This window comes from Macadamia integrifolia, chromosome 10 (assembly GCF_013358625.1).
Source record: "Macadamia integrifolia cultivar HAES 741 chromosome 10, SCU_Mint_v3, whole genome shotgun sequence".
NCBI lineage: Eukaryota > Viridiplantae > Streptophyta > Magnoliopsida > Proteales > Proteaceae > Macadamia > Macadamia integrifolia.
Genome location: NC_056566.1, coordinates 308,802 through 324,396, shown reverse-complemented (window position 1 = coordinate 324,396; position 15,595 = coordinate 308,802). Strand labels below are relative to the sequence as shown.

At 40.8% G+C, this 15,595-nt stretch overlaps 1 protein-coding gene across 2 annotated transcripts in view; it reads left to right on the top strand.

Moving 5' to 3' along the window:
- Nucleotides 1-15,595, top strand: part of LOC122091326 (integrin-linked protein kinase 1-like) — a 119,221-nt gene that overhangs the window by 22,072 nt on the left and 81,554 nt on the right. For both annotated transcript variants that reach the window (XM_042661195.1, XM_042661194.1), the window contains 3 exons: nt 2,220-2,294; nt 2,396-2,500; nt 3,688-3,773. In XM_042661195.1, the coding sequence (XP_042517129.1) occupies nt 2,220-2,294; nt 2,396-2,500; nt 3,688-3,773 (266 nt within the window). The remainder of the gene's footprint in view (nt 1-2,219; nt 2,295-2,395; nt 2,501-3,687; nt 3,774-15,595) is intronic.

The following is a 15,595-nucleotide window of genomic DNA, read 5'->3' as shown; positions in this document are numbered from 1 at the left end:
AAAAAAAAAAAAAAAAAAAAAAAAAATTCCAGCAAGCAAAAGAAACTTGAAACTTGAGATTAAACCAATTTAATCCACTAGTAACTGTAGTACATCATTCCAATATCACACACATGCATCATAGGATAGGATATCTTCATCAAAAAACAGCCCAAGAACACCATATAGGTCATTCTACACCATAAATGCAGAAAAAAAAGGTACTAGCGATACCTGGCAGCAAACATATTTCTGAGTTGTGCTCAACCAACACAACTACTCTTGAACCTGAGCTTAGGATGGCCAAACAAGGGGCATTGTGCGACACCTACAAGCCTAGCCCCATCCCCAACAGCCACTTGATGAGAGAGAAAGAGAAGCTCCAAAGAGAAGCTGGCGGTAATGCTTGAAAGGGACAAAAAACGAGGTATGAACTCCAATAGGTCCTTGTGATGCTTCAATCTCCTTCCAAGAGTCTTAAAGATGCTTCTAAAGCTCCATTAGGTCACCTTGTTGAATTTCTTTACATGGTATAGCCTCTATTGGATCCCTTTATTTTCTAGGGTTCCAAAAGAGACTCAAAGAATGAGAGGATGAAACCTTAGTCAACTCTCAAACTCCTTGCAGCTCTGATACCAAGTTGGAAGTTGAGTAGAGAGAGATTAGAGACCAAGGAGAAAGAAAGAAGAGAGGTAGAGAGAAGATGAGAGGAGAAAGAGAGATGAGGGCAAAACGTGAATGAGCTCTTAGCTCATTTCACCTATATTAGATTCAAATGATATTTAGGGAATTACATATTCCTCCCCAAGGGAGGTGAAAGAGAAATAAGAGAAATGTTAGAAATTACATATAAGGGCATCTTAACATAAAATAGTTCCTAATGTACCCCTTATACAAATATTCTAATAGTTTGTGCAGGAGAACAACTTGCTGATTTTTTTAGTCTTTGGTGAGTGTTCGAGTGGGTTATATTTGTAACAAGCTGGGCATGATTAACATTTATGCTCCAGCTTGAGGGGGAGTGTAAATCGAGACCTAGTGGGTGCTAATACCGAGATGATCAGGGGTATATTTGTCCCTCTCTTTATTTTTCTGATGAGTTATTCCAGTTCTGTCCCTGGTTAGCCTTTAGGTTATTATATATATATATATATATATTAATGAAGTGGGAGTTACGGGAGTTACGGCACACAAGTTGTAACTCCCAACTGGTTACACATCTATTGCCTCTCTCTCTTTTTCTTTCTTCTAATATTTACACTCTTCGACATGAGACAATGAGCTGGACTGTAGATGGTCTTATGTGGTCCCTTAAGACATTTGACCCTTGCTGCTCATGTCTATAATGAGTTGGAATTTTCTTCGTCAGTAGCTTCTTGATGCATTTATGTAGATGTGAATAAGTTTAAACATTAGGCAGTCACTACTAGTATGTGATTTCTACGATAACTGAATTGCCTTTTTGAAATTTAGAATTGAACTCATTTGGTCCTTTTTTTTTTTGTATCAATTAATTAATTGCAGGGAGCTCTGCCAGGCTTTTGCTTCCATGCCTACTATGTTTTGTACTTATTGTATTTTTTGTCCCATTCTCTAGATACAGCGGAAAGTCTTTGTGTTGTATCTATGATGCCCTGATACATGAATCATGCTTAGTTTACCTTTGTCAAGATAACTCGGAAGCTTCTTATAAATTGACTTGGTGAGTCCTAGGCTCCTGGCACTGTTCTTTGCATGACTGATTTTTGATCTGTGTGATGACAGAAAGGCGTGTTTTTGTTGCTTAATTGAATTTTTGAGTACCTTGGATATTAATGATGGCAGTTGAACCTGCAGAACCTCTTAGCAGGTTATTTGTAAAGCTACTGAGTACTGAGGGTTCAATTTCATGAATTCTTAATCTGTGAACAAGGATAGTTTAGATGAGTAGTATATAGTACATCCACTATGAGCACGCTTGTATATTTTTAATTTTCCATGTGTTGCTGTTGCAGTTTTTAGTTGGCTTCATAGTAGCCAAGGTGTCGCCTTGGTTTTTTTTTCCACCTCCAGTGCCTAGAATCACCTAGATGCGTGACAACTATGGTTGGCATTTATGAATGATTTGATATGTCTAGCTGTATCAGAAAGATAAGCTAAATAGCTGTGGATAATTTACTAGCAAGTCACTTTAATGACTTACTATTTTTTGTTTTATTTTGGGCTTCAACCTTTTCACATGGTGCTGTTTCTCATGACAGGCTGCTGCTGATGCAAAGTTCTATGGAAATATAGAAATTTTCAACATTTTGAAGGCTCGAGGAGCCAAAGTTCCAGTACAGACTCAAACATTTCCCTACTTTTCGGATGGAAAACACAGAGTTTTTTGAAAATGTAAATTAACTAATTAAAAAAATTTCCTGACTGATGGTTTCAGAAAATCAAGAAGACGCCAATGGCTGTCTCGAATCCTCGTGAAGTTCCAGAGTATGAGCTTAATCCCCTAGAACTTCAGCTTCGCAAGGGTGATGGTATTTCAAAGGCATGCTCTTTTTTCCTTCATTATGAGTTCATGGTGTTCTAAGAACTATGTATGGTTTGCTATGAGTGTTGTATTTCCTCCTCTCTCCCCCTTTCTTCTTTATCTCCATCTGTTAGCCAATTTAAGTGCTAAGGAAAATGGTTTATTTACTCGTGGAACTCAGAGTATTAGCATGCTCATATTTAGATTTATTTCTTTTTTCTGTTAGACATTGTATATATTGACTCCAATTAAACACTTGCAAATCCTTTTCATATTTTTTTTCACCTCTGTTAGTAAGTTCTGGATTCTTTCCTTTTAAATAGTTCTGTTGAGTGTCTTTAACACATTTAATGAATTTGTTGATGATGCATTTAAGATCTGAGATCAAGGAGGCCAGTTGAAGATATTTATACCTAGCCTGCTCTTAGTATAGACCAAAAGGTTAAGGAGAGCTGGTTAGAATATGAACTGCAGTGTAAATGGCTTCTTCTCTGAAACCTATGTGCAAGTGCAACATTGTGACCAGGGAGCATTGACCTTGCCATTTCTTGAACTGACTTCTTCATCTTCAACCAACCCATTTTGTTGAGGGTTTTGGTCTGCAGAGTGTTGAATCCTTATATCATGCTCATTGCAAAATTCGAGAAAATTCGAGAACAAACTCCATGTGAACTCCTTCCCTTGGTTTTTGACCTTAAGCACTTGATTGTTCTTCTAATTTTATTCTCAACCCTTCTTGAACTCCTTGAGACTATCCAAGGCTTCTGTCTTGTCCTTGAGGAACATCTTCCAAGTCATCGTAGAGTACTCATCTATGAATAGTATGAAGTACCTCTCTCGTCCAATAGCCTGAGTTCTCACAGGACCACATAAATCAGAGTGTATCAAATCTAAAGGCTTGCTTGAGTAGTGCTCCTTAGGCTTCTAGGTAGCCCTTGTTTGCTTCCCTTTTTGACACGGTGCACACACATGATTTGTTGGGGTCTTGATTCTAGGAAAAACCCTAACTGCCTTTTCTTGCTCTACTTGGCTGAGTTCTTGAAGCTGTTGTGCCAACCATCAATGCCATAGCCAATTCTCATCTTCCTGACTCATCATGCATCTGTCCTCACAAGCCTCTGAAAAAATGAACATGTATTTTGTTTTTGCTCTAATAATAATTCTTTGCCTTATACTCATTATGCCATTTTCTGTTATCTTACTAGGGAACATATCAAATTGCTAAATGGAACGGGACAAGGGTAGCTGTAAAGATACTTGACAAGGACTGTTATTCAGACCCAGATAGCATGTAACTTTTCACTGTGCCCTTTCTGTAGTTATATATGCTTCAGAGCTTTGGCAGTACATTCATGTTTATATGATTTGTCTAGATTCTCAAAATGATATTGTTAGGTCCCATGTTTTTCATGTGTACATGTTAAATTGTCGTCATTGTCATTGTTGTATGAGCTTCAGCCCAACCATTAGGGGTTGGTTCCATGAATCTGGATAACCAATATCTTAGGCTACCTTAATTCAAGGTTTAAGATCTCGCTCTCACCCCCCATCTCTCTAATCCAAAAATGAGAGATCTTGCCGAGATCATGTGTTTTTTCCGGGTCGAATCGGTGGTTGGTCTCGGTGGCTATATATATAGTCTTCGTAGCCCCTGAAAGTTGGTATTTATCCTATTTTTGGCCTTCTAAACACAATGGAAACATCAGTTTTTTAAATATCAAATCTAAAATTGTACTTTGACTTCGTACCCTATGTAATTAGTCTCCGACTTTTCGGACCTTAGGCTAGTCTGCTATATTCCACAATCCACATTCCACAATCAACACATGACACAACATAATTATAAGAATTTAAAGACATCATATATAAGAAAAGTAACACCAAATGTGGATGATGAGGTAATATTCTCTACTCTTTAAGCTTCAATGAGTGTAGGAATGGAGATCCTCAAGCAAAAGCACCAAAATCCTTGCTCCTTAGTGTTTTTTCTTAAAAAAAGTAGAGAGGCGAGATTTGGCGAGATCTCAGTCGAGTTTTTGTACAATTTATATCTCGCAATGCATCTCGTCTCGCCTTTTTGAAAAAACGAGATATTGACGAGATCTCGGCGAGATCTTGAACCATGCCTTAATTACATCATCTTGGCCTTCCACTTCTCTTGTTAGAGTATGCAACTGCATCGACTCATTTATTTGACCAACATAGTAGTCATTGCACCAAGGCAATGGCCAGCCACCGTGGACCCTAATCTAGGCTTTGCCTAGTTGGGGACCAAGGCAAGTGCCATATATTTCATTCTGGAAAATATTTTGTAGTTATTTAGTTTAGTTATATAGTTTATATGTTGTATAATTAATATATTTCTTATTTTTTCTTTTTGGATGAATAAATAAATTCATCACCAAGCAAAATGAAATATACAAGGGAAAAAAGGGGGGGTGGGGCGAAGGCTACAAACCAAAAGTAGAAAACCCCGGGCTAGCAGCTAAGGGGGGAACTGGTAGGCAAGGGGAACAATAAAGAGAGGTTAAGACAAGATAGTTAGGGGGAGGACCCCAGGATACAACAATGAGGTTGTTCCTTAGGGTATCTCTAACATTTCTGAGCATAATTGAGACTAATTAGGAATTGATGTATGAGTAGATGGCCTTCCAAATTCTTGTTATAGGATTTGGAATTGGAAGTCCTCCTATGCAGGTTACGTTCCATCCAGATATGATTGATGGTGGCATAGAAGACGAGCTTTCCGATACTATCGCAAACAGTAACTCCTGAAAAAGTTATGGCAATCCAAATCCATTCACGACTCAGGGAGAATAGTTCTTCTGGAAGGCCAGATGTGGCTGAGGAACATTTTCCAAATTGAAGAGGAGAAGGGGCAAAAGAAGAAAAGATCGTCTGCATCTTCGGAGGCATTCTAACATAGGCAATAGGAAGGGGAGACCTGGATATGTTAGTGGAGAAGGAAAGATTGTGAGGGAGGCAGTTAGAGATGGCATGCCAAGCTGTATATCTATGGCAGGGGATATAACCTTTGAACCAGATAATGTTCCTTCATGGAATAAGAGGACCTTTGGAGTGAACGAGATCCCAAGCCGAGGTAGAAGAGAACTCTCCAATGGAAGAGGGAAGCCAATAAATTTTATCCTCCCTTCCTATTTGGCCAGGGGGAATTGGGGAGGGGGGGGGGAAGGGAGGACCAAAGATTAGCAAGAGGAGGGGAAGAGGGAGGGGGACCAAAAACCATTGTTCAGAATGGAGGCTACTGTAGCCTTTCTGTTCAAATCGGAGTAGATGAATCTTTGGCTGACAATGGATGATAGGGTACTCGAGGGGTGCTGCAGATCAATCCAAAGGAGAGTGGAGGCACCATTTCCTATGGCAAAAGAGATGGCTCTGGTAGCAATGACCCTAGTATTAAGGATGTTGCGCCAAACCCGGGAGGAATCAGGAGAAGAGGGAACATACCAAAGAGAGTCATTTTTAAGGGGTGGAGGAGTAGACCCAAGAGGCCCAAATGCTATTGTGTTTAGAAACGATTTTCCATGTTAGTTTAAAGATACCGATGGAATTGACTTCTTTGATTCTTCGGAGGTCGAGACCACCTTTAGATTTGGGAAGGTATAAGGAGGAATAGCTGAGGGGATGAAGGAATTTAGAAGAATCTGTTACTTTCCAGATGAAAGAGCAAATCAGGGATTCCATGGTCTTAATGACGGATTGAGGGAGGGCAAGGGCACCAGGCCAGTAGAGATACATAGATTGAAGCACAAAATTGGCAAGAACAAGACGACCTGCATAGGACATTCATTTACCTTTCTAGAGTTGGAGCTTCTTTCTCATAAGTCGTGAATAGGGTAGCATGGTGGGCTGAAAGTCTAGCAGTAATGAGTGGAAGGCCCAGATATTTGATGGGAGGGGACCATGAGTAAAGCCTGAGACCTCAAGGAGATGGAGTCCGAGACACCTGCGATGAAGAGATGGGATTTGAGGAGAGGTTGATTCGAAGATCAGAAAGAAGCCCGAAGGAGCGAAGGGAGGACATGATAGAAGAGATGGAAAGGGTGGCGGCCTTATAAAAGATCATAAGATCCTCTGCAATAGCTAGATGGGTAAGCTTGAGGCATTTGAATTTGGGGATGAGGGTAATGAGATGAAGGTCAGTGGAGGATCGGATGAATTTGGAGAGCACTTCAATAGAGAGGGAGAATAGAAAAGGGGACAAGGGGCATCCTTCCCTGAAAGCCAACAGAAGAGGGGAAAAAACTTGTATGACTACCATTGACAAGGACCGAGAAGCGAGGAGTGGAAATATAGGAGTTGTTTCAATCCCAGAAACCTGTAACCAAACCAGAGAAAAAAGAAGAGAAAGAGAAGAAGAAAAGAAGAGAAAAGAGAAGAGAGGAGAGATTGAGATTCTCCTGAAAGAGGGGAATAACCTGCGATCAGACCAGAATAGTGTAATCACAGGTTACACCCTTAATATATATATTTCAGAAATTAAAGCAGGTACAAAAATACCCTTGAACTCACGCTAGTCAGCCCTAACATAGATTCAGGGATCGATGGGACATAATTGCCCCTATCGCCTAACGCCTCAATTTTAACACTCCCCCTCAAGCTGGAGCATATACATCACCCATGCTCAGCTTGGTACTACCATTACGAAAACTAGGAGCAAAGAGAGACTTAGTGAACATGTCAGCTATCTGATCTGAGGATGGAACAAAAGGAGTCTTGATTAGCTTCTTCAGAACAGCATCACGAACAAAGTGGCAGTCCACTTCGATGTGCTTGGTCTTCTTTTGGAAGACTGGGTTACTAGCAATGTAAACAGCAGCTTGGTTGTCACAGTACGTCTTCATAGGCTTAGTTACTGGAAACCCCAACTCCAAAAGTAACTACCGTAACCAAATCAAATCAGCAGTGGTGTGAGCCACAACTTTGTATTCTTCTTCAGCACTAGACCGGGTAATGGTATTCTGCTTCTTACTTCGCCATGTAATCAAATTACCTCCAACAAATGTGCAATACCCTATAGTGGACCTACGATCACTAGCAGAGCCAACCCAATCAGCATCAGAGTATCCAACAAGATCCACGTGCCGATTAGGACGATAGATCAACCCTTTACTAGGAGCACCTTTTAAATAGCGAAGAACACGAACATCTGCATCCCAATGTGCTTTCTAAGGAGATTGCATGAACTGACTAAGGACCCCAACAACATAAGAGATGTTAGGTCGTGTGACTGTAAGATATCTCAACTTGCCAACTAAACTCTTGTACTGATGCACATCCTGGATAGGTTCTCCATCACTAACCCCAAACTTTTGGTGAGGGTCCATAGGGATATCTACAGGCCTGGATGCAAGCATACCAGTATTAGATAAAAGGTCCAACACATACTTCCTTTGAGATAAACTAATCCCCTTCTTACATCGAATCACTTCAGTCCCGAGGAAATAGTGAAGCTGACTAAGTCTTTGGTCTGAAAGTGCTACTGTAGGTAGTTCTTCACATTGGAAATTCCTGTCTCATCATTACTAGTGAGATTGATATCATCCATATAAACCACTGAGACAACCAACTTATTACCTCTGTGACGAACAAAAGCAGAGTGATCAGAATAACACTGAGAAAATTCACAAGGTACCATGGTAGTGCTAAACTTGTCAAACCATGCCCCGAGGGGACTGTTTAAGTCCATAGATAGCCTTGTGTAAACGACACACATGGCCTCTATGTTTTTCCTGAGCAACATAACCAAGAGGTTACTCCATGTACACCTCTTCCTATAGATCACTATATAAAAAGGCATTCTAGATACCATGGTAGTGCTAAACTTGTCAAACCATGCCCGAGGGGACTGTTTAAGTCCATAGATAGCCTTGTGTAAATGACACACATGGCCTCTATGTTTCCCCTGAGCAACATAACCAGAAGGTTGCTCCATGTACACCTCTTCTTGTAGATCACCATATAAAAGGTATTTTTGATGTCCAACTGAAACAAAGGCCAATCAAAGTTGACAACAAGAGAAATAAGTAGGCGAATAGAGTTCAGCCTAGCAACCGGTGAGAAGGTCTCAAAATAATCAACCCCATATGTCTGAATATACCCTTTGGCAACCAGACGGGCTTTCAAGCGCTCAACAGAGCCATCAGAATGATACTTAATAGTGTAAACCCAGCGACACTTCACCAAGTCCTTACCCAGAGGTAAATCTACCAGGCTCCAGGTAGCACGATTTAATAGAGAATCCATTTTTACATCCATGACACCTTTCCACCCAGGTATATGCAACGCGTCAACATGAGATCGGGGAATGGTGTTAGTAGATAGAGACAAGGCAAAACCATGGATAGTTGAGGGGAGATGAGACAAGGAAACAAAGTTATCAATGGGATACACAACCATAGATTTTTGTGTGCAAGTTTGTGTGCCTTTACGTTGAGCAATTGGTAAGTCATCAGAGGAAGGCGGCAATGGGGGGAGCGAATCATCTGGAGCATTGGTATCGACACTATGCTGTCCAAGCTTCTTCTTACGCTGATAAAACTATAGGGGAGGTGTGTCGTTGGCACTATGAACATCAGGAAAAGGAATGAGAGACGGAATGGGAGGAGTTGGAGAGTTCCACTCCATCCCAGATTGGGATGCCTGAGGAGAAAAAAATGATGTGCCTTATAAAAAAGACACCTTGGCACTAACAAAATTTCGGTGAGTAACAGGATTATAGCACTTGTACCCTTTCTGAGTACATGTATAACCTAAAAAAATGCACTTAATGGACTGATGAGATAATTTATCTGACGGTGCATGCAAATTATGAACAAAACACACACAACCAAAGACACGAGGAGGAACTGAAAAACTTGGCAGATTAGGGAACACAATAGAAAAAGGAGACCGATCGGAAAGAATTGAGGAAGGCATGCGATTAATCAAGTGACAGGCTATTAAAACCCCATCGCACCAAATTTTTTTTGGAACATGCATATATATCATAATAGCTTGTGCTACCTCGAGAAGGTGCCGATTTTTGCGCTCAACTACCCCATTTTGCTAGGGGGTATAAGCACAACTAGTTTGGTGTATCATCCCACAATTAGCACAAAAATCAGAAATCTCATTTTGGGTATACTCTAAAGCATTATCAGACTGAAAAATCTTAATTAAAATGCCAAACTGAGTTTTTATATCATTGTAAAAATTCTGAAATACATATAAAAATTTATATCGATCCTTTAACAGATACAACCATGTAAGACGAGAATGATCATCCACAAAAGTCACAAAATATCGAAATCCAAATCTATTGCTGACTCTGCAAGGACCCTAAACTTCAGAATGTACTAAAGAAAATAAAGACTGACTGCGAGACATGGAGCGAGATGGGAAGGACACACAGTGATGCTTTCCCAACTCACAGGCTTCACACTCTAACTTGAGCACAGACTTAAAACTAGGAATTAAAATTTTCAACCTAGACAAGAGAAGTGTCCTAAACGACACTGCCATTGGAAAGGAGTCACATCCCCAACAACAGTAGTAGCAGCAGAAGAAGCACGAGTGCCACAGTTGAGATAATATAAACCATCATTTTCATGCCCTCCACCAATCGTCTTCTTCGTGTGAAGATCCTGAAAAACACAATAAGAAGGAAAGAAAGTTACTGAGCAATTTAATGACCTGGTTAACTGACTTACAGAGAGGAGACTTAATGGAAATTAGGGAACATGTAACAGAGGACAAATTAAGTGAGGATGTTGGTGAGATAGTACCATGACCTAACATCAGTGTTGAAGCACCGTTTGCAAGAACAAGAGATGTAGAGTTTGTACTTGGAGAAAATGACTTAAACAAGGATGACTTACTAGTCATATGAGCAGAGGCACCTGAATCAATTATCCAGGAGTAGAAGTAGTGGTAAGAAGGGTTGAGGTACTTGCATGGGCCAAGGTAGCAAGAGATGTAGACGCACCATTGGATGTATTAGAGGATGCCTCAAGAGTTTGCAAACGCCTTAGTAGTTGATTAATGTCATCACGTAGACTAGTAGACAAATCTCCTGAGGAAGTTCTCGGTTTAGTATCAGTGGGAGACATTGTGTCAGTACTGCATGATTGGCTAACTGGGTTGCCCACTCTAGATTACCATGCTTTGCCCAACAAGTCTCTACAGAATGGTTGGACTTCCCACAGTAAGTACACTGGCGAGAAGACCTATCAGATGGCTGTCCATTAGAACCTCGACTAGCAGACACGACCTCCCCCACGACCGCGATCACATCCACGGTTGGCAAGGAAGGCTGAATTGTCTTTGGAGGACTAATTAGGTTTGGTGGAAGATGTAATACGCTGAAGTCTTGAATAAGTATCATTCAGTGTAGGGACAGTATCGCCAACAAGTAAATGACCCTTCACTGCCTTCAAGTCATTATTCAAGCTAGCCAGAAATTTAGAGACAAAAAAATCATTATGCTGAGCCTTCAATTTGTCAATATTTGTAGTTAAAGGCTGGAAGACATTGAGTTCTTCAACCATTCCCTTGAAAGCACTATAATATTTTGGAAAAGAGTTGTCAGACTGGCGAAATTGGAACAACTTCTCATAAATATCATAGATGCGAGTCATATTCTTTTCCTGAGAATATGTTTCCTTCAAATCATTCCATACACCTTTTGCAGTAGTGTGGAACATGACATTGGCAGGGACATCTGGTTCCATACTATTCCATAACCAGATTAAGATCAAGGCATTTTCCTTCATCCATTCATTATAGCCTTTATCATCAGACAGAGGAGGGTTAGAGGTAGTATATTGAAGTTTATCTTTGGCTATAAGATAAACCTTCACAGACTGAGTCCAAAGTAGGTAATTCAAACTTCCTTTGAGCTTGATGGAGGTAATCTGGACATTCACATTGTCCGAAGAAGATGTAGTAGCCGTAGGGGTAGTAGTTTTGGTTTCAGCCATGAGTGACCAAAAAAAAAGAGAACAGATAGGGTCAAAGAGAGAACAAAGAATAACACACCGGAATCACAACGATTATTAGCAACCCTACTAATGTCGAGTTGGGCAGAAGAGATGGTGGCTGTGATCCAGGGTCTTCAAACTTCAGTTCCGCAGTAGCATATCACGATCCATAGCAAAAGAAATCACTCCATATGATTTAATCCATAGTAAATACAATAGTAGGCGACTGCACACCAGAAGGGTTCAGCAGAAGAACGAGATCAGGAGAGAGTGAATCTGAAAAACCAAGGCTCGATCATAGAGGCTTTGATACCATGTTACAATCCCAGAAACTTGTATCCAAACCAAAGAAAGAAGAAGAGAAAGAGAAGAAGAAAAGAAGAGAGAAGAGAAGAGAAAGGCGAGATTGAGATTCTTCCAAAAGAGGGGAATAACCTGCGATCAGAGCAGAATAGTCTAACACGGAAACAGGGATCGATGGGACATAATTGCTCCTATTGCCTCTGTCGCTGATTGAGCCTAACTCCTCAATCTTAACAAGAGTGAATCCTTTTTTTGGACAAAGGAGGGAGGGAAAGACATTTAGAGGAGGACTTTGGAGATAAAATCCCACCAGATGGAGTCAAAAGCCTTATGGCTATCAATCTTCAAAAGGGTAGCAGGAGAATGAGATTTTCTGTCAAAGCCTTTATCGATTTCTTGGCGAAGGATAATATTATCAACAATGCTTCTTCCAGAGATGAAAGCAAATTGGTTTGAACTAACAATGGAGTCGATGACCAATTAGATTCTATTTTCAAGAATTTTGGCTGTGAATTTGTACAGGAGATTGCAAAGGGAAATCGACCTGAAGTTCGTCATAGAAGAAGCACCTTCCGATTTAGGGAAGAGGCAGAGGAAGGTGTGGTTGATTCCTTTGATTTGATTAGGTTTAAGGAAAAAAACTTATGGAGAGAATAGCTACTAAAGCCATACTAAAGCCATCTAGCCCAGGAGCAGTATTAGACTTATGGAGAGGATAGCTACTATGATTTCTCACCAAAATAGAATGGAGAGAGGGGAGGAGATGGCCAAGAATGAATTTACTGAGATGATTATGGGGAAAAGAGGGGGGTGGTGGGGGCACTAGATGGATTGAAAAGGTCGGTGAAGTAGGCAGCAACTTCCGCTTTGATGTCAGGCTGTCAGCAGGAATACTGAGGTTGATCCATCCCTTGAATGAAGGAGGGGAATGAAGTTGGAATTAGATCTAGCCTTGAGGGATCTTAGAGAGCAGACTCAGACCACTACACATCCAGCATCTACCTTACCATGCCAGTCGTCTCTTCTTGTGCATGATCATGTCCCCTTGGACCCTGGTAATTCTCCTTCTCTTTCTGTTGATCAGTCTCTTTAGTTGCCTATTGCTGTTCGTAAAGGCATTAGGTCTTGTACTTTACATCCTATTACTAAAACTGTTTCTTATGACTCACTCTCTCCTTCCTACTATAGTTTTGTGTCTTCTCTTTCCTTTGTGTCCATTCCTCATATCTGGCAAGAAGCGAATGCAGACTCCCAATAGTAGGCAGCTATGGTTGAAGAGATGCAGGCTCTGAAGAAGAATGACACATGGGATCTGGTGTGTCTTCCCTCACAAAAGAAGACAGTTGGGTACAAATGGGTCTTCATAGTAAAACAGAAGGTTAATGGTACAGTGGATCGGTACAAGGCCAGACTTGTTGCCAAAGGCTTCACACAGACTCATGGGATTGACTACTAGGAGACTTTTGCTCTAGTTGCTAAGATGAACACAATTCGTGTTATTTTGGCTTGTGCCACCAACTTAGATTGGGATCTCCAGCAGTTAGATGTGAAGAATGCCTTCCTTCATAGAGAACTTGAGGAGGAAGTGTATATGGACATTCCTCCTGGGTTCACTTGCTTCAAAACCCAAGGGAAGATATGTAAGCTAAAGCGTGCTCTGTATGGGCTGAAGCAATCCCCCTCATGCTTGGTTCTGACGTTTCTATAAGGCTATGGTTGCTATAGGTTACTCTCAAAGCAATGCCGACCACACTCTATTCATCAAGAGATCTGATGGGAAGATTGCTATCCTAATAGTCTATGTAAATGATATTGTTGTTACTGTGATGATTTGGCAGAAATCTCTCGCCTTAAGATACTTGAGTGAGGAATTCGAGATCAAAGACCTAGTACAACTTCATTACTTCTTCGGCATTGAAGTTGCCAGGTCTTTTCGTGGGATCTACTTGTCTCAGCAGAAGTATGTGCTTGATCTTCTCTCTGAGACATGCATGTTGGGGTGTAAGCTGGCAAACACTCCTATTGAAGCTAATGGTCACCTGAGTAGTAAGGAAGGTGATCTAGTTGATAAGGGGAGATATCAGAGATTAGTGGGGCTGTTGATCTATTTCTCATGCATGCCCTGACATAGCATTGCTATCAGCCAGGTTAGTCAGTACATGCATGATCCCTACTCGACTCATATGGAAGCTGTGCTACGTATTCTCCGGTACTTGAAATCTGCCCCAGGACGTGGCATCCTTTTTTCTCCTAATGATCACCTTAGGGGGGAGGCCTTCACAGATGCGGGTTGGGCATGTTCCCCTTATGACCTCAGGTCTACTACTGGTTATCGTACCTTTGTTGGTGGTAATCTTATTACATGGCGTAGCAAGAAGCAAGCCATGGTTGCCTGTTCAAGTGCTGAAGCAGAGTTCCGTGCTATGGCATATGGCATTTGTGAGCTCCTATTGCTTCATGGTCTTCTCACTGATTTGGCTATTCCTGCTACTCTTCCTATGAAGTTCTTTTGTGACAGCAAATCTGCCATTAGCATTGCTCACAACCCTATCTAGCATGATCGAACCAAGCATGTGGAGATCGATCGACACTTCATCAAAGAGAAGCTGAATATGGGCCTTATCACTATGGCTTTTGTTCCCAGTAATGAACAACTGGCTGATGTATTTACTAAAGGTCTTAGTAGTAAGATGTTTCATCATATTATCTGCAAGTTGGGCATATGTGATATCTATGCACCAACTTGAGGGGGAGTGTTGTAATAATGAGTTTTGTGGGTTTTAGGGAAAGTATCAGTTACCAAACGGACCCTAAGAGGTTTAATGGTCTTCCTACTTCTCTAAAACCTTCTCTCCATTGTTATAAATAAAGATGGGTGGTGTCATATTAGTCACAAGTCATTATCCCATTCGACAATCATAAACCAGGCTGTAACTTGCAAATAGGCAGCACAAGTTGCTGCAACCAGAGAATAGGGACAGTCTTCCAATGGACTATCGAAAGAAGAGTGATCACCAGATATTAGTGCTCTGATACCATCTAATATTATCAAAGACTAATAACCAGCAATCACAAAGATGAGGAAGAAGAAGAACCGAGATTGCTAGAGTTCACAGAATCATGCTTTAGCAGTCTCCACTTTGTTTTTATTTATAATCCCAGAATCACAAGAGAAAAGGAAATAAAGACTTTCTAATATATCTAACTAGGAAACTGAATAACTACCCCAACTAGGAAAGAAATAGAAATAAAGACAATAGGAAACAGAATATAGACAAAATATATACGAAATATAACTCAAACTAATGCAAGACACCAAACCCCATTGTGAGTGACTTAACACCCAAGCCATTGTGACACACATATACCCCCACAGTACAAAGATGTTACTTGCTCAGCAAAGGATAAAGCATGGGTGATCTCAGATATGTGTGTGTATATATATATATATCTTAGACTTTTTGGGTAGTTTGATAGCTCATTTTGAATGAGTAATAAAGATTTAGGATAAAAACTTTTTTTTGGGGAGGGGGGAATCAACAAGAATAAGAAAAGAGAAGAGAAACTATAACAACACTACCCAATAACGGTTGGTGTACGATGTCTTGTATTCCGTCACAGTTTAATCCAGGAAGTACTGGTGCAGGCGCCTCGACAGGCAGGACGGCGGTCCCACTAGCCGGTTAGAGGGCCGTGGGGGTTGCAAGGGGGGCAGGAGGCTCCCTTGCATAGCGGGGGTATAGTAGGTCGCAGCCCCCTGCTTGAATTTTTTATTTAAGGGAAGTTTTGTACTTTCCAAATTAGGGTTTTTTGCTATATATTTGTAGCG